The following is a 23,034-nucleotide window of genomic DNA, read 5'->3' as shown; positions in this document are numbered from 1 at the left end:
TTATAAGTTAAAGGGGTGGTTCACCTTTCAGATAACTTTTAGTATGATGTAGAGAGTGGTATTTTGTGAAAATTTGCAATGGGTTTTCATTTTTTATTATTTAAAGTTTTTGAGTTATTTGACTTTTTATTCAGAAGCTCTTCAATTTGCATTATAAGCAATCTGGTAGCTAGGGTCCAAATTACCTTAGCAACCATGAACCGATTTGAATAAGAGACTGGAATATGAATAGGGAGTCTGAATAGAAGGATCAGTAATAAAAAGTAACAATAACAATACACTTGTAGCCTTACAGAGCATTTGTTTTTTAGAAGGGGTCAGTGACGCCCATTTCAAAGCTGCTAAGAGTCAGAAGAAAAAGGCAAATAACTATAAAACTAAAAAAAATATATAATGAAAACCAATTGAAAAGTTGCTTAGAATTGGCTGTTCTATAACAAAATAAAAGTTACCTTAAAGGTGAACCACCCCTTTAATGGGAGAGGTCCAGGGATCAATTTGGTGATGTTTGCAGCCTTCCTGACACTTCCTGACACTTCCTGACATTCAAGTTTTTTTCTGAGAAAAAAAACTCGAATAGCGTTTTTTAAAGGAGACATAACGGATAAATAAAAAAAAATCCTCATTTTGATTACTGAAGCACCTGCTCTGTTACTGGACACGAATGAGATCAGACCTGGAATCTGCTTATTGGAATGTTGAAACGGGGTCAGGTCTGTGTGGCACTGCCAGATGCCGGGGAACATCATTCCTAATGAAGGGGTCACTGTGTCTTTAAATACTGGGCCCACTGACATACAGTTGTGCTGTGCTGGGAGTTGCTGGGAGTGACTCAGCCTTTTAGTATTGAGGGGACATCACTATTTATTTAGTAACTTACAAATGAAATCAGATGTGAATTGTAGAAATTAAATCTCAAAAGTGGGTGTGTCCTGTTCTGAAATGTCAGCACTGAGCTCAAATTCCCATTTGCCTAATAATAATATTATAAAATAATAATATTATGAAAAGGGGCGAGTCTCTCACATATTTGTGGTTGAAGTTAAAAGAAATCCTGTATGTGTCACAGAACAGCCCCCCACATTAAAACAGAGCTATAAAACAGATGGGAGTTTCAGTTCTACCCAATTGCCGCCCTGGACTGACAGTTGTGTTGCGCCACTGAGGCCTGACACTGATTTCCCTGGTTATTTACTGGAACTGCCACAAGGGGCAGCATTGCGCTTCATTCCAATTGGTGATTTGTGGCTAAAGTGAGCGCCCGGTAATCGGAATCAGTGACACAAAACGGAGTGAATTTATAAAGAAATAGAATATATCAATATAATACAAAGTAAAGAGCTGTGAGTGAGGGAGGAGTTTATAGATGTGCTGGACCTGAGAGGGGACTTAGATAAAAGACAGTTTGTCCGTATCTGTGTAACAAGCCCATTGATTAGATAAAAGAGTTTGTCCGTATCTGTATAACAAGCCCATTGATTGGATAACACACCTATTCCTTTGTCTTCTTAAAGCCAATGACTGATGCGTCAACAAAATAACTGATTTTTAAATAACCCGCCAAAATAAAACTCAGCGCCGATGCTACTGGCGCCCAGGATTATATCAGTGACATTATACTTAGATTTATTGGGATATTATCGGCCCATATATAATCTATACTGTGATAAAACACTGTCCTATTCTCCTTATACCGAGTACAGCGTTTCACCTCGCGGGGAAGAGACTTTATTTTGATTAGACGGCGCCAAACTGACTGATCTGTGCGCATTAGGGGCAGATTCTCCCCTCGCGGTGTCAGGGGAACGTTATAATTATAGCGGCCGTTTGTGCTGGATCAGCTTTATCCCTCCATAGAACCCTAAGAAAACTCAATATGAAGCGACAGATCTTTTCGGGAGAAGATGGGTGGCTCTGAAAAGAGCCTTTGTGTTGGAGTCGGACAGGGGTCGGGCAGCAGTTACTTGGCGCTGGTGTACTTGGTGACAGCCTTGGTGCCCTCGGACACGGCGTGTTTGGCCAACTCCCCAGGCAGCAGCAGTCGGACCGCGGTCTGGATCTCCCGGGAGGTGATGGTGGAGCGCTTGTTGTAATGAGCCAGGCGGGAGGCTTCCCCTGCGATGCGCTCAAACACATCGTTGACAAAGGAGTTCATGATGCTCATGGCCTTGGGACGAGATGCCGGTATCGGGGTGCACCTGCTTCAGCACCTTGTACACGTAAATGGCGTAACTCTCCTTCCTTGTCTTCCTGCGCTTTTTCCCGTCTTTCTTCTGAGTCTTGGTCACAGCTTTCTTGGAGCCTTTCTTTGCGGCTGGAGCGGACTTGGCTGGTTCAGGCATAATTGTGCTGCTTCTCTCTCACGCTACAAAACTGTTTCCTTCGCCTCCCGGGCTCCTGCTTTTATAGCCTTCCCATGCAAATAAGGCAGTCCGATATCTTGTAATATTACTGGTAGGTTTTGTCACATGGTATAAAATCCTCCCATCTCCAGATTCCCGCAGCCAAGGATTGGTGTTCGTGAAACCGTCTGTATGATTGGCTGCATCTATACTCACACAATTAGAAAGGGAGGCATTTATTTAGTGCAAGCCGTTGGTGCCCTAAATACACTGTGATTGGCTGGATCAGAACTCATCCAATTAAAGAAGAGAGGTGTGTCCTGCGCTGCCTATAAATATCAGTAAGTAGGGGAGTGCAGCTTCAGTCTACAACATCTTCTTGATTGTGGTTGATTTGTAGCACAGTAATCATGTCTGGAAGAGGCAAACAAGGCGGCAAGACTCGCGCTAAGGCAAAGACTCGCTCATCTCGGGCCGGGCTGCAGTTCCCAGTCGGCCGTGTTCACCGGCTCTTGAGGAAGGGCAATTATGCCGAGCGGGTGGGAGCCGGAGCTCCGGTCTATCTGGCCGCAGTGCTCGAGTATCTGACCGCTGAGATCCTGGAGTTGGCCGGCAACGCTGCTCGGGATAACAAAAAGACCCGCATCATCCCCAGGCACCTGCAGCTCGCTGTGCGCAACGATGAGGAGCTCAACAAACTGCTCGGAGGAGTCACTATCGCTCAGGGCGGGGTCCTGCCCAACATCCAGTCCGTGCTGCTGCCCAAGAAAACAGAGAGCTCCAAGTCGGCCAAGAGCAAGTGAAATGCCCGCTCCCAGCGCCCCCATCAGGGAACAACACAAGGGCTCTTTTCAGAGCCGCCCACACCCGCTAAACAGAGCTCACGTGACACATGGGATTATGAGGAGAGATTTGTAATAAGAGAATGAATAGCGCGAGGCTGTTGCATTTAGATTTTGGTTTTTGTACGTCAAATCCTATTCTAATAACTGGGTATATCCGGGCACAGAGTACATATAAAGCGCCCGATATTACATCCAGTAATACAAAAGCCATAATTCTGCCCATGGCCCCAACATGAGTCATAAACTGTTTCCGCAGGGTGAGGAACTCGGTATCACGGGGTTTTACAAATCCCCCCCCCCCACGCTGTAACCTTCAGAAAATAGGAACAGACAGGGGCGTCCAGTTCCCTACAGGATTCCATGGGCCGGTCTGATCAATTCCGCTAGTTGGAGGATCCGTAATCAGTTATTTTGGCGGCCTAACAAACCAGTTTCAGCGCATATAAATTAGCCAATGGCTGACAGGTATATAGGCGGGATTTCTAGACCTGGTACAGATTTAATAGGTCACAACGAGGCGTGACTTTATAGAAATAATCACAGGGAGAATCTGGTTAAATCAGAGCAGTCACTGACATTGGGTCACACACTCCCAAGTAAGCGCCACTCATTGTACATATGGCCATAGTGATAGAACGAGAGAACTGACCCAACGACCCTGAATGTAGCGAAAGAGGGGAAATGACTTGTGTTACGGGAGTGAGTTGCTGATAATGTGGAATGGAGCGGCTGCTGTAGAACAGGCAGATGTAGAAGCAGGTGGCGCCACACAGCGGTGACTTGATGCACTTGCTTTGGATTTACATTGCCAGATTATCAACACAAGATCCAGGAACGAGTCAGGATTAGTCTAAATAAAGAATCCAAGTTCCTTTACCCTTGTGCTTTATCACATAAATATGTAAAAAAAGCAGTAACAGCTCTAAGAGTGAGAGTGTGGGGGGCTCTGAAAAGAGCCTTTGGGTATAAGATTAGTGGGAAGGAAGAGATTTATCCGCCGAAGCCGTAGAGAGTGCGGCCCTGGCGCTTGAGAGCGTACACCACATCCATGGCGGTAACGGTCTTCCTCTTGGCGTGCTCGGTGTAGGTGACAGCGTCCCGGATGACATTCTCCAGGAAAACCTTGAGGACCCCACGAGTTTCCTCATAAATGAGGCCAGAGATGCGCTTGACTCCCCCTCTCCGTGCCAGGCGGCGGATGGCAGGCTTGGTGATGCCCTGGATGTTGTCCCTGAGCACCTTCCTGTGCCGCTTGGCGCCTCCTTTGCCGCGTCCAGACATTCTTTCTTGAGCTCTTGAAACACAATATAACGTATCAGGGCCTCTCCTCCTCTTTATATGCAGCTGGAGAGGACCTGACAGAGAACTCACTCCATAGAGGCGGAGTATATCAGTGTGTTCGTCATGTAATTTCTGATTGGTTCAGGACCGCTCCACCTCTTTATATGCAGCTGGAGAGGACCTGACAGAGAACTCACTCCATAGAGGCGGAGTTTATCAGTATGTTCGTCATGTAATTTCTGATTGGCTCAGGAAGCTAATTATAATTCCAAACAGCCTATGAGATTTCTCCCATTTATTCTTACAGAGAGGACAGAAGGCACATTAGCAGAATAACTGGGAACATTGTGTGCGCTGTATTATCACAATCACTTCCAGTTATGTTTGGGGAGACACAGGAAGTAGAGACTAATCTGTTCCTTATTTATAGAATGGGGTCGTGGTGGTGCAGGTTGGTCAGTGGAGGAGTGTGAAGTTACAATATAATGGTGTGAAAAGAACTTGCTTAGATTTAATGACTGTGTGATTTATAAAGGACAAATAATATAGACAGTGATGCATAGAAATAGACATTCATCTCATTTGACTGGGAATGTTGTGGCTCTGAAAAGAGCCTTTGAGTTGTGCTGCTGGGACGAGTGATCTAAGCCCTCTCGCCTCGGATCCTGCGGGCCAGCTGGATGTCCTTGGGCATGATGGTGACCCTCTTGGCGTGGATGGCGCACAGGTTGGTGTCCTCAAAGAGAGCGACCAGATAAGCCTCGCTGGCCTCCTGCAGAGCCATGACGGCCGAGCTCTGGAAGCGCAGGTCGGTCTTGAAGTCCTGAGCGATCTCCCGGACCAGGCGCTGGAAAGGCAGTTTGCGGATGAGCAGCTCGGTGGATTTCTGGTAGCGGCGGATCTCGCGGAGAGCGACTGTGCCGGGCCGGTAACGGTGAGGTTTCTTGACTCCGCCGGTAGCAGGAGCGCACTTCCTGGCTGCCTTGGTGGCCAGCTGCTTGCGGGGAGCCTTCCCTCCGGTGGATTTACGGGCGGTCTGCTTGGTACGGGCCATAACGTATCAGTTAAAGAAACCAAGCGTGTAATGTAACTGCGGCAGCGGGTAACCCGGATATCTATAGGCACAAGCTCACCTTGATTGACTAACTATAAACACGCCTCTGTCTTCCCAGCAAATCCATGTCACCTTATATAGAGTGCCGCGTAAATTCTTCTATGCCATTGGCTTATTCAAACAGATCCCTCTTCTACATGTTAATCATTGTAGACTCACTGATAACGGTTGGATTTCAAGCTGCCGCCAATATAGCGAGACCGACGCAGGTTACCGGCTTCTGTGATTCATTTGCTACAATGTCCATTTACTTTTCCAGAATGTGAAATGATTCCGCTCGACCGGGACTATATCGAATCATTTTTAGCCCTGAGGAGATTCAGGAAGACGAGATGTCGCCCGGATCAAAAGAACATGATCATGTGATTGGGCGACATCTAGTGGTGGTGGTGGGTTTTGCACGTTTGTAGCTTCCTCCGCTCAATAGCGCTAACACTGAATCCTTATATGGATCTCTAGTCTGTGTAACCGCTATGGGCAGAATAAGCTAAATCTTCTTGGCTTTAGCTGCGGGTTCAGCCGGGGGAGGAGCGGTCTCGGCCATTCTAAGATCTAAATTCGCACTGAAACACAAGTGTAACAAAATATTTAGCTTTGCTCTGCCGCGTCCTCCTTATATACACATCGCCTGTGCCCCGATTGGTCACTTGTCTGTATATAACTTCCTTTCTATTGGCTGATTCTTATTTCCCCGCCCCTTCACTCTGTCCCTAGTCTCTAACCTGTAGCGCGGAGGTGCCTGTGAGGCTGAATATTGGGATCATATTTCTATTGGCTCTGAGTAGAAATGGGCCCCAGTTTGTATGGGATCGGGGCCCCAGTAAGTGGGCGTGTCTGTGCTGCTGATTCTCATTCTATTGGCTGCTGCATATATTGCCCAGAGCAGCTCCTGGGAAGTCAGGCTGGGGGAGGGGATGAGACACAGAGTAACACACTGGGCTGCATCGGCCACAATAACAATTCCATTTGGAAATGACATTCCAGGCTGAATGGGGCTTATTGGACATGAGGAAAGTATAAGGGTTTCTGTACCACGTGCTGCTCCCCCTCATAGTTCTACTCAACCAGTTATTTGTTATATTCACTATGGCAGCTCCCCTTCCAGCAGGAGTCTGTGCCCCTTAAAAGAGGATGTTCACCTTGTGCAAAGCCTTTCTAAAGTGAAAAGACTTTGCAAAATAAACACTTTCCCTATTGCAATGGTAAAGCAAAAAAAAAAAAAAAAAAAACCCCCATATATTTTCAATGTAATTAATACACAAAGAAAGACCCTTGAGTACGTTTGGTTTCCCCCATCCTCCTCCTTATTAATGCCGAGACTGGAAGCAGCTATAGGAGGAGCATTGCTACTTTCCTCCTTGAAATTTTCTGCTTTGCTGCAAATTGACTTTGGGAAAGTGTAATTACATCATGGAAATTATTGGGGTTTTTTTTTTCTTCTTCAAGTATTTCAATGAGAAAAATGTTTCTTTTGCAAAGTCGAATCATTTTGGTGGGACTTTATAAGCGACTGCATTGAGTATATACTTGTATTGTGGAACTGCAGCTCTTACACAATGAAACCCCTACACACGAGCACTTTGATCAGCAGCAGATCAGTCAGTCAAGTGAGGTCTGGATGAATCCATTGTTTGCTGTAAGAGGACATTATATTGTAGATAAGATAGTAATATACAGTGTATATATATATATATATCTGAGGATAATTATTATATAGATGTAGTGCCAATAGCAAGTGCCCATAAGCTGCTGGTTAATAGAAGGGGCACCCATTATGCCAGGCTGATATAAAATGTCCTGCCCAAGCAATATGTAGCCACAAATTAGACACTTAGGGGCCGATTCACTAACTTCAAGTGAAGGATTCGAAGTTAAAAAACTTCGAATTTCAAAGTTTTTTTTGGGCTACTTCGACCATTGAATGGGCTACTTCGACCTTCAACTACGACTACGACTTCGAATCGAAGGATTCGAAGTAAAAATCGTTCGACTACTCCACCATTCGATAGTCGCAGTACTGTCTCTTTAAAAAAATCTTCGACCCCCTAGTTCGCCATCTAAAAGCTACCGAAGTCAATGTTAGCCTATAGGGAAGGTCCCCATAGGCTTGGCTAACTTTTTTTGATCAAAGGATATTCCTTCGATCGTTGGATTTAAATCCTTCTAATCGTTCAATTCGAAGGATTTAATCGTTCGATCGAAGGAATTATCCTTCGATCATTCGATCGAACTATCTGCGCTAAATCCTTCGACTTCGATATTCGAAGTCGAAGGATTTTAATTCCTAGTCTAATATCGAGGGTTAATTAACACTTGATATTCAACCCTTGGTGAATCGGCCTCTTACTGTATCTATCAGACAGGTCTGACAATCCAGTTGGACAAGGACCCCATTGCCAGGTTTGATTTTCCTCATCAGACAGGTCTTCATAGCGCAAAATGCCAAATAGCAGTTATTTAAAAAAAAGGGAAAAAAAGAAATTAGTACAGTAGGGAACATGCAGTAAAAGATGAACCTTTAACAAAAATGAAGGAATTTATCAAATTGAAAGAGTTGGGGGGGGGGTCAGAGGATAGAGCAATGTGAAATGATTCCAGAAGGAACTGCCTTGAGAACAGCCAGGGATGTAGCAGATCTGAGTCTTCATCAGTTAACCCCTTCTGTCCCCTCCTGATCATTAACCCCTGGAAAGCAAAGGAGAACCAGTCACTTCTTATATTGTCAGGAGATTTAGGGCCGGTTCACAGGCAATTATGAATAGGAGAGACCGGAATATAAAGAGGAGCAATAAAAAGTAGCAATAACAATAAATGTGTAGCCTTACAGAGCATTTGTTTTTAGATGGGGTCAGTGACCCCCATTTTTATAATCTGGAAAGAATAAAAATGTGGCCACAAAATTGTGTAATTGTGCAGATGTGTGTCTACACTTGGTGAATTGCATGTTATATGCGCAGGTGTATATATGTGCAAATGCTGTGAATGTGTAAAAAAGTGTATTAGTGTAAAAAGTGTATGTTTGTGTGTGACACTAACCTGGGGTAGGAGGAGCAGATCCGTCTGGAGGGATCCCAGGAAGGGAGGCAGGATCCAGGGTGTTGGTACAGGGGGTTCCAGGAAGTGAGTGCACCAGTAGGACACGTAGTTTCCACTTGACTGCTGCTGCCTTGGGGCCCCTGGGTGATCCTGCTTCAGGGGTCACTCGCTGCTCATTGTCTAGGGGCTAGAGGGTGCTCCTCCGCTCCCCAATGTGGAAGTGCTGTCGATCGTAGAATCTAGGATCTGTGGCACTTAAGCGGGGTCGGACTGGCCTGCAGTGGCCAGGGAGAAAACCCGGTGGGCCCAGACTTGGTGGGCCCCTAGGCCCCTAGACAATGGTAAATAAAGTGATTAGGGATGGGTGAATTTTTTTGCCTTGTTTTGCCGAAAAAATGACACCCATAGACTTGTATGGCATTGTGCGTCAAAATAAAAAGCCGCGCGTCCAAAAAAAAATATTTTTGACGACCATAGACCTTAATGGGCATCGGCGAGATGTCGACAGCGGTGAATTTTTGGCGAAACAAAACGGGTCAAATTCACCCATCCCTAAAAGCGATGCCTAACCTTGCCTCCATTAACGTAAATTCATAGCCGCGTATGGTCTCTTGCCTCAGCCTTCTGTAACTGCAGCCAGTAATAGTGAGTAACGTGTGGGAAGATTGGACTGTCTGAGCCCCTGTAGTTCTTATCTCCTGTGTAAGATGTACTGATAGAAGTGTGAGCTCCTGCGCGCTGCTGCTTGGGGCTGTGCTGTCTATGGATTTATGTTACTGGGGCAAGGCTCTTGCACTTATTTATTAACATTCCACTTAAAACCATACACATGTGAAGAGGCCAGGGCAGGAGATACAATGGAAAGCTTTGCCAAAAGATTGAGGCAGGAGGAGTTTCATTCTGAAGAAAAAGGGGATAGTGAGAGATACAGATAACATGTGTATTGAGGAATAGTAAAGTTAGAACAATATGTAAAAGTAAAAAGAAATGCTGACAAAAAAGATAACAAAAGAGTAGAGAAAGACACAATGTGTAAGACAATGGATAGAAAAGCAGAACAGAGAACAAACATATAAGGTTAGTAGCATGTTGCTTTTACACATTTTATATTTCTATATAATACACAAAAGCCATGAATATCCTGTAAATTATATCCTTATAAACGGTGAGTTCTGATGTCATCAGTTATAAACGGTGAGTTCTGATGTCATTTCTGTCACATGACTCACCGAAACTTGTGTATTATAATAAATAAAGTACCCCAGTTGCAAAATATGAGGATATTAGAAGTTACCTCTGAGTTCCATGACCTGTATAAAAACACTCGGCCTTCGGCCTCGTGTTTTTATATGGTCATGAAACTCCTCGGTAACTTATAATATCCTTATATTTTACAAAAGGGGGTACTTTATTTATTATATACAGGTATGGGGCCCATTATCCAGAAAGCTCCTAATTACAGAAAGGCCGTCTCCCATAGACTCCATTTTATCCAAAACTTCCACATTTTTTAAAATTATGTCCCTTTTCTGTGTAATTATAAAACAGGAGCTTGTACTTGATCCCAACTAAGATATAATTAATCCTTATTGGGTTTATTTAATGTTTACATGATTTTCTAGTAGACTTAAGGTATAAAGATTTAAATTACGGAAAGATACGTTATCCAGAATGCTCGAGACCTGGAGTTTTCTAGATAACAGGTCCCATATCTGTGCACCTATACGTATGTGGGCCTTTGCCCAGGGTAACGTGTTCACAGCAATGTGCTTGTTTGTCCATGTTGGTGGAACTTCCAGTACATCTTAAAGGGATCCTGTCATCGGAAAACATGTTGTTTTAAAAACGCATCAGTTAATAGTGCTGCTCCAGCAGAATTCTGCACTGAAATCCATTTCTCAAAAGAGCAAACAGATTTTATATATTCAATTTTGAAATCTGACATGGGACTAGACATTTTGTCAATTTCCCAGCTGCCCCAAGTCATGTGACTTGTGCCTGCACTTTAGGAGAGAAATGCTTTCTGGCAGGCTGCTGTATTTCCTTCTCAATGTAACTGAATGTGTCTCAGGGGGACCTGGATTTTACTATTGAGTGTTGTTCTTAGATCTACCAAGCAGCTGTTATCTTGTGTTAGGGAGCTGCTATCTGGTTACCTTCCCATTGTTCTGTTGTTTGGCTGCTGGGGGGGAAAAGGGAGGGAATGATATCACTCCAACTTGCAGTACAGCAGTAAAGAGTGATTGAAGTTTATCAGAGCACAAGTCACATGACCAGGGGCAGCTGGGAACCTGACAATATGTCTAGCCCCATGTCAGATTTCAAAATTGAATATAAAAAAATCTGTTTGCTCTTTTGAGAAATGGATTTCAGTGCAGAATTCTGCTGGAGCAGCACTATTAACTGATTCATTTTGAAAACATTTTTTTTCGCATGACAGTATCCCTTTAAGTTCTTTAGTGATTGGCAGGAGATCCATATAGTGTCAGCTGTTTGAATGTGTTGTCTTATAGTTGCTGCCTCAGTCCAGGTGTCCTTGCTGGTTAGACAGCAGCCACTGTATAGTTTCTTGGTGCTCATGTATATAATATATGTGATATATCTTATGAATATAACGGATGACTCTGTATAATGCACTATTAGGTGCCAGTATCCACTGCCTCTCACTTTGCACAGGGGGTGCCAGTACCTACTGAATCTAATTTTATATAATGCTCTATACAATGTGCTTGGGTGTGATTATTCATTGTTTCTAACCGTGTATAATATACTTGGAGGTTACTGCCTCTATACATTTACTGCAGTGATTTCTGGGATTATTGCTGATCATCTATTTTCTAAGGTGATTAATGGCATTTCTGGGGTTAATCACTCATCCATTTATTCAGTGACAACAAGCATTTTATTTAATTATTTTTAGTTTGATTTAATTAGATGTGTTGCCCACATTACTGCCCATTCATTCCAAAAATCCTAATTCAAAAAATAATTTGGTGACTGCTGACATTGAACAATAGATGTGCATTAGATACTTTAGTTGCAGATAATCCTTTTGTTTTGTGCTGGAATCTGGTTAAACAAGCCACTCTTACATTTCAAGGTCCAGAACTTTCCCAATCATCCAATACTGGTGTGTGTGTGTGGGGGGGGGGGGGTTGGTGCCGGCCCTGGACATGAGGTTTCCTGGTGGGCCCCAGTCCGACACTGCACTTAAATCCCTTTATCCACAGAGTATAGATTTTACGATCTGTGGCACTTGAAGGGTTAATGCTGAAGCTAAACGTAAAGGAGTGGCAATGGTATTTAAAGGAGACATATTGTGTAAAAAATAGAGTGCATTATACTCATTTAGATATAGAAGAATTGTGCTTAAATATAAGTAGGGTTTCAGGCTGATTTATTGAATATTTCTGCAAAAACCCTAATAATCCCTCCCTTCTCTTCCACTTGCTGCTCCCTGAATTCCCAGGCTGTGCACTCAGCTCACTGCACTGTAGGACAGGAACCAATCAGCAGCTAGCAGGACCTGATAGGGAACTGAAGCCTGTCTGTGCTTGTGTGACTGCAGGGCTGTGATTGGCTGTCCCCCTCCTACTGTGCTTCTGGCAGGGACCGTTAGGACACGCCCACCCCTCATTTGAAACACAGACAGGGACCAGAGAACATCTATAGGGAGCTCCAATAAAGGGGCTATTTTTAAAGATAATATTAATGTTTAGCACCATGTAAAAGCAACACCATATATTACTCATAATTGGCACCAAAATTAGTTTTTTTTTTTCATTTACATATCTCCTTTAAGGGTTGAAGTGAAAATTTGAATTTTAATTGTTTTTGGGTGAAAACTCTCAAATTCTGAATTATCCAAACTTGATTCACGTTTTAATTAGAATTTCGAGATTTATCATAATCTGGCCCTTTAAGAACTTGAATTCAACTATTCGCCACCTAAAACTTGCCTAATTACTGTATAAGTTAAAGGGGTGGTTCACCATTCAGATAACTTTTAGTATGATGTAGAGAGTGGTATTCTGAGAAAATTTGCAATGGGTTTTCATTTTTTATTATTTAAAGTTTTTGAGTTATTTGACTTTTTATTCAGAAGCTCTTCAATTTGCATTATAAGCAATCTGGTAGCTAGGGTCCAAATTACCTTAGCAACCATGAACCGATTTGAATAAGAGACTGGAATATGAATAGGGAGTCTGAATAGAAGGATCAGTAATAAAAAGTAACAATAACAATACACTTGTAGCCTTACAGAGCATTTGTTTTTTAGATGGGGGTCAGTGACGCCCATTTCAAAGCTGCTAAGAGTCAGAAGAAAAAGGCAAATAACTATAAAACTAAAAAATATATATAATGAAAACCAATTGAAAAGTTGCTTAGAATTGGCTGTTCTATAACAAAATAAAAGTTACCTTAAAGGTGAACCACCCCTTTAATGGGAGAGGTCCAGGGATCAATTTGGTGATGTTTGCAGCCTTCCTGACACTCATGTTTTTTTCTGAGAAAAAAAACTCGAATAGCGTTTTTTAAAGGAGACATAAAGGATAAATAAAAAAAAATCCTCATTTTGATTACTGAAGCACCTGCTCTGTTACTGGACACAAATGAGATCAGACCTGGAATCTGCTTCTACTTATTGGAATGTTGAAACGGGGTCAGGTCTGTGTGGCACTGCCAGATGCCGGGGAACATCATTCCTAATGAAGGGGTCACTGTGTCTTTAAATACTGGGCCCACTGACATACAGTTGTGCTGTGCTGGGAGTTGCTGGGAGTGACTCAGCCTTTTAGTATTGAGGGGACATCACTATTTATTTAGTAACTTACATATGAAATCAGATGTGAATTGTAGAAATTAAATCTCAAAAGTGGGTTTGTCCTGTTCTGAAATGTCAGCACTGAGCTTAAATTCCCATTTGCCTAATATTAATAATAATAATATTATAAAATAATAATATTATGAAAAGGGGCGAGTCTCTCACATATTTGTGGTTGAAGTTAAAAGAAATCCTGTATGTGTCACAGAACAGCCCCCCACCTTAAAACAGAGCTATAAAACAGATGAGCGTTTCAGTTCTACCCAATTGCCGCCCTGGACTGACAGTTGTGTTGCCCCACTGAGGCCTGGCAGTGATTTCCCTGGTTATTTACTGGAACTGCCACAAGGGGCAACATTGCGCTTTATTCCAATTGGTGATTTGTGGCTAAAGTGAGTGCCGTGTAAACAGAATCAGTGACAGAAAAAAGAACAAAACGGAGTGAATTTATAAAGAAATAGAATATATCAATATAATACAACGTAAACAGCTGTGAGTGAGGGAGGAGTTTAAAGATGTGCTGGACCTGAGAGGGGACTTAGATAAAAGACAGTTTGTCCGTATCTGTATAACAAGCCCATTGATTGGATAACACACCTATTCCTTTGTCTTCTTAAAGCCAATGACTGATGCGTCAACAAAATAACTGATTTTTAAATAACCCGCCAAAATAAAACTCAGCGCCGATGCTACTGGCGCCCAGGATTATATCAGTGACATTATACTTAGATTTATTGGGAAATTATCAAATTCACCTCGCGGGGGGACTTGATTTTGATTAGACGGCGCCAAACTGACTGATCTGTGCGCATTAGAGGCAGATTCTCCCCTCGCGGTATCAGAACGTTATACTTATAGCGGCTGTTTGTGCTGGATCAGCTTTGTCCCTCCATAGAACCCTAAGAAAACTCAATATGAAGCGACAGATCTTTTCGGGAGAAGATGGGTGGCTCTGAAAAGAGCCTTTGTGTTGGAGTCGGACAGGGGTCGGGCAGCATCAATTACTTGGCGCTGGTGTACTTGGTGACAGCCTTGGTGCCCTCGGACACGGCGTGTTTGGCCAACTCCCCAGGCAGCAGCAGTCGGACCGCGGTCTGGATCTCCCGGGAGGTGATGGTGGAGCGTTTGTTATAATGAGCCAGGCGGGAGGCTTCCCCTGCGATGCGCTCAAACACATCGTTGACAAAGGAGTTCATGATGCTCATGGCCTTGGACGAGATGCCGGTATCGGGGTGCACCTGCTTCAGCACCTTGTACACGTAAATGGCGTAACTCTCCTTCCTTGTCTTCCTGCGCTTCTTCCCGTCTTTCTTCTGAGTCTTAGTCACCGCTTTCTTGGAGCCTTTCTTTGCGGCTGGAGCGGACTTGGCTGGTTCAGGCATAATTGTACTGCTTCTCTCTCACTCTACAAAACTGTTTCCTTCCCCTCCCGGGCTCCTGCTTTTATAGCCTTCCCATGCAAATAAGGTAGTCCGATATCTTGTAATATTACTGGTCGGTTTTATCACATGGTATAAAATCCTCCCATCTCCAGATTCCGGCAGCCAAGGATTGGTGTTCCTGAAACCTCCTGTATGATTGGCTGCATCTATACTCACACAATTAGAAATGGAGGCATTTATTTAGTGCAAGCCGTTGGTGCACTAAATACACTGTGATTGGCTGGATCAGAACTCATCCAATTAAAGAAGAGAGGTGTGTCCTGCGCTGCCTATAAATATCAGTAAGTAGGGGAGTGAAGCTTTAGTCTACAACATCTTCTTGATTGTGGTTGATTTGTAGCACAGTAATCATGTCTGGAAGAGGCAAACAAGGCGGCAAGACTCGGGCTAAGGCAAAGACTCGCTCATCTCGGGCCGGGCTGCAGTTCCCAGTCGGCCGTGTTCACAGGCTCTTGAGGAAGGGCAATTATGCCGAGCGGGTGGGAGCCGGTGCTCCGGTCTATCTGGCCGCAGTGCTCGAGTACCTGACCGCTGAGATCCTGGAGTTGGCCGGCAACGCTGCTCGGGATAACAAGAAGACCCGCATCATCCCCAGGCACCTGCAGCTCGCTGTGCGCAACGATGAGGAGCTCAACAAACTGCTCGGAGGAGTCACTATCGCTCAGGGCGGGGTCCTGCCCAACATCCAGTCCGTGCTGCTGCCCAAGAAAACCGAGAGCTCAAAGTCGGCCAAGAACAAGTGAAGTGTCCGCTCCCAGCGCCCCCATCAGAGAACAACACAAAGGCTCTTTTCAGAGCCGCCCACACCGACTAAACAGAGCTCACGTGACACACATGGGATTATGGGGAGAGATTTGTAATAAGAACGTGAATAGCGCGAGGCTGTTGCATTTAGATTTTGGTTTTTGTACGTCAAATCCTATTCTAATAACTGGGTATATCCGGGCACAGAGTACATATAAAGCGCCCGATATTACACCCGCTAATACAAAGCCATAATTCTGCCCATGGCACCAACATGAATCATAAACTGTTTCCGCAGGGTGAGGAACTCGGTATCACAGGGTTTTACAACCCCCCCCCACCACCACACACTCCCAAGTAAGCGCCACTCATTGTACATATGGCCATAGTGATAGAACGAGAGAACTGACCCAACGACCCTGAATGTAGCGAAAGAGGAGAAATGACTTGTGTTACGGGAGTGAGTTGCTGATAATGTGGAATGGAGCGGCTGCTGTAGAACAGGCGGATGTAGAAGCAGGTGGCGCCACACAGCGGTGACTTGATGCACTTGCTTTGGATTTACATTGGCAGATTGTCAGCACAAGATCCAGGAACGAGTCAGGATTCGTCTAAATAAAGAAGCCAAGTTCCTTTACCTTTGTGCTTTATCAAATAAATATGTAAAACAAGCAGTAACAGCTCTAAGAGTGAGTGTGTGGGCGGCTCTGAAAAGAGCCTTTGGGTATAAAATTAGTGGGAAGGAAGAGATTTATCCGCCGAAGCCGTAGAGAGTGCGGCCCTGGCGCTTGAGAGCGTACAACCACATCCATGGCGGTAACGGTCTTCCTCTTGGCGTGCTCGGTGTAGGTGACGGCGTCCCGGATGACATTCTCCAGGAAAACCTTGAGGACCCCACGAGTCTCCTCATAGATGAGACCAGAGATGCGCTTGACTCCCCCTCTCCGTGCCAGGCGGCGGATGGCGGGCTTGGTGATGGCCTGGATGTTGTCCCTGAGCACCTTCCTGTGCCGCTTGGCGCCTCCTTTCCCCAATCCTTTTCCTCCTTTGCCGCGTCCAGACATTTTCTCTTGTGCCCTTGAAACACCATGTAACGTATCAGGGCCGCTCCACCTCTTTATATGCAGCTGGAGAGGACCTGACAGAGAACTCACTCCATAGAGGCGGAGTTTATCAGTGTGTTCGTCATGTAATTTCTGATTGGCTCAGGAAGCTAATTATAATTCCAAACAGCCTATGAGATTTCTCCCATTTATTCTTACAGAGAGGACAGAAGGCACATTAGCAGAATAACTGGCAACATTGTGTGCGCTGTATTATAACAATCACTTCCAGTTATGTTTGGGGAGACACAGGAAGTAGAGACTAATCTGTTCCTTATTTATAGAATGGGGTCGTGGTGGTGCAGGTTGGTCAGTGGAGGAGTGTGAAGTTACAATATAATGGTGTGAAAAGAACTTGCTTAGATTTAATGACTGTGTGATTTATAAAGGACAAATAATATAGACAGTGATGCATAGAAATAGACATTCAGCTCATTTGACTGGGGATGTTGTGGCTCTGAAAAGAGCCTTTGAGTTGTACTGCTGGGACGAGTGATCTAAGCCCTCTCGCCTCGGATCCTGCGGGCCAGCTGGATGTCCTTGGGCATGATGGTGACCCTCTTGGCGTGGATGGCGCACAGGTTGGTGTCCTCAAAGAGAGCGACCAGATAAGCCTCGCTGGCCTCCTGCAGAGCCATGACGGCCGAGCTCTGGAAGCGCAGGTCGGTCTTGAAGTCCTGCGCGATCTCCCGGACCAGGCGCTGGAAAGGCAGTTTGCGAATGAGCAGCTCGGTGGATTTCTGGTAGCGGCGGATCTCGCGGAGAGCGACTGTGCCGGGACGGTAACGGTGAGGTTTCTTGACTCCGCCGGTAGCAGGAGCGCTCTTCCTGGCTGCCTTGGTGGCCAGCTGCTTGCGGGGAGCCTTCCCTCCGGTGGATTTACGGGCGGTCTGCTTGGTACGGGCCATAATGTATCAGTTAAAGAAACCAAGCGTGTAACTGCGGCAGCGGGTAACCCGGATTTTTATAGGCACAAGTTCACCTTGATTGGCTAACTATAAACACGCCCCTGTCTTTCCAGCAAATCCATGTCACCTTATAGAGTGCCGCGTAAATTCTTCTATGTCATTGGCTAATTCAAACAGATCCCTCTTCTACATGTTAATCGTTGTAGACTCACTGATAACGGTTGGATTTCAGGCTGCCGCCAATTGAGCGAGACCGACGCAGGATACCGGCTTCTGTGATTCATTTGCTACAATGTCCATTTACTTTTCCAGAACGTGAAATGATTCCGCTCGACCGGGACTATATCGAATCATTTTTAGCCCTGAGGAGATTCAGGAAGACGAGATGTCGCCCGGATCAAAAGAACATGATCATGTGATTGGGCGACATCTAGTGGTGGTGGTGGGTTTTGCACGTTTGTAGCATCCTCCGCTCAATAGCGCTAACACTGAATCCTTATATGGATCTCTAGTCTGTGTAACCGCTATGGGCAGAATAAGCTAAATCTTCTTGGCTTTAGCGGCGGGTTCAGCCGGGGGAGGAGCGGTCTCGGCCATTCTAAGATCTAAACTCGCACTGAAACACAAGTGTAACAAAATATTTAGCTTTGCTCTGCCGCGTCCTCCTTATATACACATTGCCTGTGCCCCGATTGGTTGGCTGATTCTTATTTCCCCGCCCCTTCACTCTGATTCTCATTCTATTGGCTGCTGCATATATTGCCCAGAGCAGCTCCTGGGAAGTCAGGCTGGGGGAGGGGATGAGACACAGAGTAACACACTCTGGGCTGCATCTGCCACAATAACAATTCCATTTGGAAATGACATTCCAGCCTGAATGGGGCTTATTGGACATGAGGAAAGTATAACGTTTCTGTACAATGTGCTGCTCCCCCTCATAGTTCTACTCAACCAGTTGTTTGTTATATTCACTATGGCAGCTCCACTTCCAGCAGGAGTCTGTGCCCCTTAAAAGGGGATGTTCACCTTGTGCAAAGCCTTTCTAAAGTGAAAAGACTTTGCAAAATAAACACTTTCCCTATTGCAATGGTAAAGCAAAAAAAAAAACCCCATATATTTTCAATGTAATTAATACACAAAGAAAGACCCTTGAGTACGTTTGGTTTCCCCCATCCTCCTCCTTATTAATGCCGAGACTGGAAGCAGCTATAGGAGGAGCATTGCTACTTTCCTCCTTGACATTTTCTGCTTTGCTGCAAATTGACTTTGGGAAAGTGTAATTACATCATGGAAATTATTGGGGTTTTTTTTTTCTTCTTCAAGTATTTCAATGAGAAAAATGTTTCTTTTGCAAAGTCGAATCATTTTGGTGGGACTTTATAAGCGACTGCATTGAGTATATACTTGTATTGTGGAACTGCAGCTCTTACACAATGAAACCCCTACACACGAGCACTTTGATCAGCAGCAGATCAGTCAGTCAAGTGAGGTCTGTATGAATCCATTGTTTGCTGTAAGAGGACATTATATTGTAGATAAGATAGTAATATACAGTGTATATATATATATATATATATATATCTGAAGATAATTATTATACAGATGTAGTGCCAATAGCAAGTGCCCATAAGCTGCTGGTTAATAGAAGGGGCACCCATTATGCCAGGCTGATATAAAATGTCCTGCCCAAGCAATATGTAGCCACAAATTAGACACTTAGGGGCCGATTCACTAACTTCAAGTGAAGGATTCGAAGTTAAAAAACTTCGAATTTCAAAGTTTTTTTTGGGCTACTTCGACCATTGAATGGGCTACTTCGACCTTCAACTACGACTACGACTTCGAATCGAAGGATTCGAAGTAAAAATCGTTCGACTACTCGACCATTCGATAGTCGAAGTACTGTCTCTTTAAAAAAAACTTTGACCCCCCTAGTTCGCCATCTAAAAGCTACCGAAGTCAATGTTAGCCTATGGGGAAGGTCCCCATAGGCTTGGCTAACTTTTTTTGATCAAAGGATATTCCTTCTATCGTTGGATTTAAATCATTCGAATCGTTCAATTCGAAGGATTTAATCGTTCGATCGAAGGAATTATCCTTCGATCATTCGATCGAACTATCTGCGCTAAATCCTTCGACTTCAATATTCGAAGTCGAAGGATTTTAATTCCTAGTCGAATATCGAGGGTTAATTAGCCCTCGATATTCAACCCTTGGTGAATCGGCCTCTTACTGTATCTATCAGACAGGTTTGACAATCCAGTTGGACAAGGACCCCATTGCCAGGTTTGATTTTCCTCATCAGACAGGTCTCCATAGCGCAAAATGCCAAATAGCAGTTATTTAAAAAACATGAAAAAAAGAAATTAGTAAAGTAGGGAACATGCAGTAAAAGATGAACCTTTAACAAAAATGAAGGAATTTATCAAATTGAAAGAGTTGGGGGGGGGGGGGTCAGAAGATTGAGCAATGTGAAATGATTCCAGAAGGAACTGCCTTGAGAACAGCCAGGGATGTAGCAGATCTGAGTCTTCATCAGTTAACCCCTTCTGCCCCCTCTTGGCCATTAACCCCTGGAAAGCAAAGGAGAACCAGTCACTTATATTCTCAGGAGATTCAGGGCCGGTTCACAGGCAATTATGAATAGGAGAGACCGGAATATAAAGAGGAGTAATAAAAAGTAGCAATAACAATAAATGTGTAGCCTTACAGAGCATTTGTTTTTAGATGGGGTCAGTGACCCCCATTTTTATAATCTGGAAAGAATAAAAATGTGGCCACAAAATTGTGCAATTGTGCAGATGTGTGTCTACACTTGGCGAATTGCGTGTTATGTGCGCAGGTGTATATACTGTATGTGCAAATGCTGTGAATGTGTAAAAAAGTGTATGTTTGTGTGTGACACTAACCTGGGGTAGGAGGAGGGATCCCAGGAAGGGAGGCAGGATCCAGGGTGTTGGTACAGGGGGTTCCAGGAAGTGAGTGCACCAGTAGGACACGTAGTTTCCACTTGACTGCTGCTGCCTTGGGGCCCCTGGGTGATCCTGCTTCAGGGGTCACTCGCTGCTCATTGTCTAGGGGCTAGAGGGTGCTCCTCCGCTCCCCAATGTGGAAGTGCTGTCGATCGTAGAATCTAGGATCTGTGGCACTTAAGCGGGGTCAGACTGGCCTGCTGGGGCCAGGGAGAAAACCCGGTGGGCCCCAGACTTGGTGGACCCCTAGGCCCCTAGACAATGGTAAATAAAGCGATTAGGGATGGGCAAATTTTTTCGCCTTGTATCGCCGAAAAAATGACACCCATAGACTTGTATTGCATTGTGCGTCAAAATAAAAAGACGCGCGTCCAATAAATTTTTTTGATGCCAATAGACTTTAATGGGCGTCGGCGAGACGTTGATGGCGGCGAATTTTTGGCAAAACAAAACGGGTCAAATTCACCCATCCCCAAAAGCGATGCCTAACCTCAGAGGCGGGCCACGCTGTCCGGGCGCCCTAGGCAAGCCGGACCGTAGCGGCGCCTGTGCGAATCTGCGCATGCGCGAACTTGCGTTCGCGTGCGCGAACCTACATGCGCAGAATCGAAGAACATCGCCGGAGGGGAAAGTGACTGAGGGGAGACGGGGTAAAGCACTTGAGGGGAGGGAGGCAGGGAGGAACGGCGGAGGGGTGGAAGGCGGGGAGAGCAGCGAACATAACTAGGGGTAGGCAAAAGTCAGGTACCTGCCCAGCGCCCCCCTTTCGTTGCGCCCTAGGCAGGTGCCTCTTCTGCCTACCCCTAGTTCCGGCCCTGCCTAACCTTGCCTCCATTAACGTAAATTCATAGCCGCTGCCGTATGGTCTCTTGCCTCAGCCTTCTGTAACTGCAGCCAGTAATAGTGAGTAACGTGTGGGAAGATTGGACTGTCTGAGCCCCTGTAGTTCTTATCTCCTGTGTAAGATGTACTGATAGAAGTGTGAGCTCCTGCTCGCTGCTGCTTGGGGCTGTGCTGTCTATGGATTTATGTTACTGGGGCAAGGCTCTTGCACTTATTTATTAACATTCCACTTAAAACCATACACATGTGAAGAGGCCAGGGCAGGAGATACAATGGAAAGCTTTGCCAAAAGATTGAGGCAGGAGGAGTTTCATTCTGAAGAAAAAGGGGATAGTGAGAGATACAGATAAAATGTGTATTGAGGAATAGTAAAGTTAGAACAATATGTAAAAGTAAAAAGAAATGCTGACAAAAAAGATAACAAAAGAGTAAAGATGTGTAAGACAATGGATAGAAAAGCAGAACAGAGAACAAACATATAAGGTTAGTAGCATGTTGCTTTTACACATTTTATATTTCTATATACAGGTATGGGGCCCATTATCCAGAAACCCATTATCCAGAAAGCTCCTAATTACAGAAAGGCCGTCTCCCATAGACTCCATTTTATCCAAAACTTCCACATTTTTTAAAATTATGTCCCTTTTCTGTGTAATAATAAAACAGGAGCTTGTACTTGATCCCAACTAAGATATAATTAATCCTTATTGGGTTTATTTAATGTTTACATGATTTTCTAGTAGACTTAAGGTATAAAGATTTAAATTACGGAAAGATACGTTATGCAGAATGCTCGAGACCTGGAGTTTTCTAGATAACAGGTCCCATATCTGTGCACCTATACGTATGTGGGCCTTTGCCCAGGGTAACGTGTTCACAGCAATGTGCTTGTTTGTCCATGTTGGTGGAATTTCCAGTACATCTTAAAGGGATCCTGTCATCGGAAAACATGTTTTTTTAAAAAACGCATCAGTTAATAGTGCTACTCCAGCAGAATTCTGCACTGAAATCCATTTCTCAAAAGACCAAACTGATTTTTTTATATTCAATTTTGAAATCTGACATGGGGCTAGACATTTTGTCAATTTCCCAGCTGCCCCTGGTCATGTGACTTGTGCCTGCACTTTAGGAGCGAAATGCTTTCTGGCAGGCTGTTGTTTTTCTTTCTCAATGTAACTGAATGTGTCTCAGTGGGACATGGGTTTTTACTATTGAGTGTTGTTCTTAGATCTACCAGGCAGCTGTTATCTTGTGTTAGGGAGCTGCTGGTTACCTTCCCATTTTTCTTTGGTTTGGCTGAAGTTTATCAGAGCACAAGTCACATGACTTGGGGCAGTTGGGAAATTGACAATATGTCTAGCCCCATGTCAGATTTCAAAACTGAATATAAAAAAATCTGTTTGCTCTTTTGAGAAATGGATTTCAGTGCAGAATTCTGCTGGAGCAGCACTATTAACTGATTCATTTTGAAAAAATTTTTTTTCCCATGACAGTATCCCTTTAAGTTCTTTAGTGATTGGCAGGAGATCCATATAGTGTCAGCTGTTTGAATGTGTTGTCTTATGGTTGCTGCCTCAGT

The 23,034-nt window shown here is 44.4% G+C and overlaps 4 protein-coding genes and 2 pseudogenes across 4 annotated transcripts; 2 read left to right on the top strand and 4 right to left on the bottom strand.

Moving 5' to 3' along the window:
- Positions 1 to 1,908: 1,908 nt before the first annotated feature.
- Positions 1,909 to 2,520, bottom strand: LOC121398083 (annotated as a pseudogene).
- A 174-nt stretch (positions 2,521 to 2,694) lies between these two features.
- LOC121398075 (histone H2A type 1-like) lies at positions 2,695 to 4,266 on the top strand. The gene has a single exon (XM_041576626.1). The coding sequence runs from the start codon at positions 2,753 to 2,755 to the stop codon at positions 3,143 to 3,145; it is 393 nt and encodes a 130-aa protein (XP_041432560.1). The 5' UTR covers positions 2,695 to 2,752; the 3' UTR covers positions 3,146 to 4,266.
- On the bottom strand, positions 4,178 to 4,468 carry LOC108703802 (histone H4-like). Its single transcript, XM_041576342.1, has one exon. It carries the CDS (start codon positions 4,466 to 4,468, stop codon positions 4,178 to 4,180), a length of 291 nt encoding a protein of 96 aa, XP_041432276.1.
- A 9,921-nt stretch (positions 4,469 to 14,389) lies between these two features.
- LOC121398079 (histone H2B 1.1-like) lies at positions 14,390 to 14,945 on the bottom strand. The gene has a single exon (XM_041576631.1). It carries the CDS (start codon positions 14,823 to 14,825, stop codon positions 14,445 to 14,447), a length of 381 nt encoding a protein of 126 aa, XP_041432565.1. The 5' UTR covers positions 14,826 to 14,945; the 3' UTR covers positions 14,390 to 14,444.
- Positions 14,946 to 14,998: 53 nt separating this feature from the next.
- LOC121398085 lies at positions 14,999 to 17,226 on the bottom strand (annotated as a pseudogene).
- On the top strand, positions 15,236 to 15,687 carry LOC108703787 (histone H2A type 1-like). Its single transcript, XM_041576624.1, has one exon. It carries the CDS (start codon positions 15,236 to 15,238, stop codon positions 15,626 to 15,628), a length of 393 nt encoding a protein of 130 aa, XP_041432558.1. The 3' UTR covers positions 15,629 to 15,687.
- Positions 17,227 to 23,034: the final 5,808 nt, after the last annotated feature.

This window comes from Xenopus laevis, chromosome 9_10L, assembly GCF_017654675.1.
Source record: "Xenopus laevis strain J_2021 chromosome 9_10L, Xenopus_laevis_v10.1, whole genome shotgun sequence".
Lineage (NCBI taxonomy): Eukaryota > Metazoa > Chordata > Amphibia > Anura > Pipidae > Xenopus > Xenopus laevis.
This window is presented reverse-complemented; position numbering and strand designations above follow the sequence as displayed.

Excerpts from the sequence above, each read along its gene's own strand:
- LOC121398075 (XM_041576626.1), top strand. The coding sequence starts at position 2,753 with ATGTCTGGAAGAGGCAAACAAGGCGGCAAGACTCGCGCTAAGGCAAAG.
- LOC108703802 (XM_041576342.1), bottom strand. The coding sequence starts at position 4,468 with ATGTCTGGACGCGGCAAAGGAGGCGCCAAGCGGCACAGGAAGGTGCTC.
- LOC121398079 (XM_041576631.1), bottom strand. The coding sequence starts at position 14,825 with ATGCCTGAACCAGCCAAGTCCGCTCCAGCCGCAAAGAAAGGCTCCAAG.
- LOC108703787 (XM_041576624.1), top strand. The coding sequence starts at position 15,236 with ATGTCTGGAAGAGGCAAACAAGGCGGCAAGACTCGGGCTAAGGCAAAG.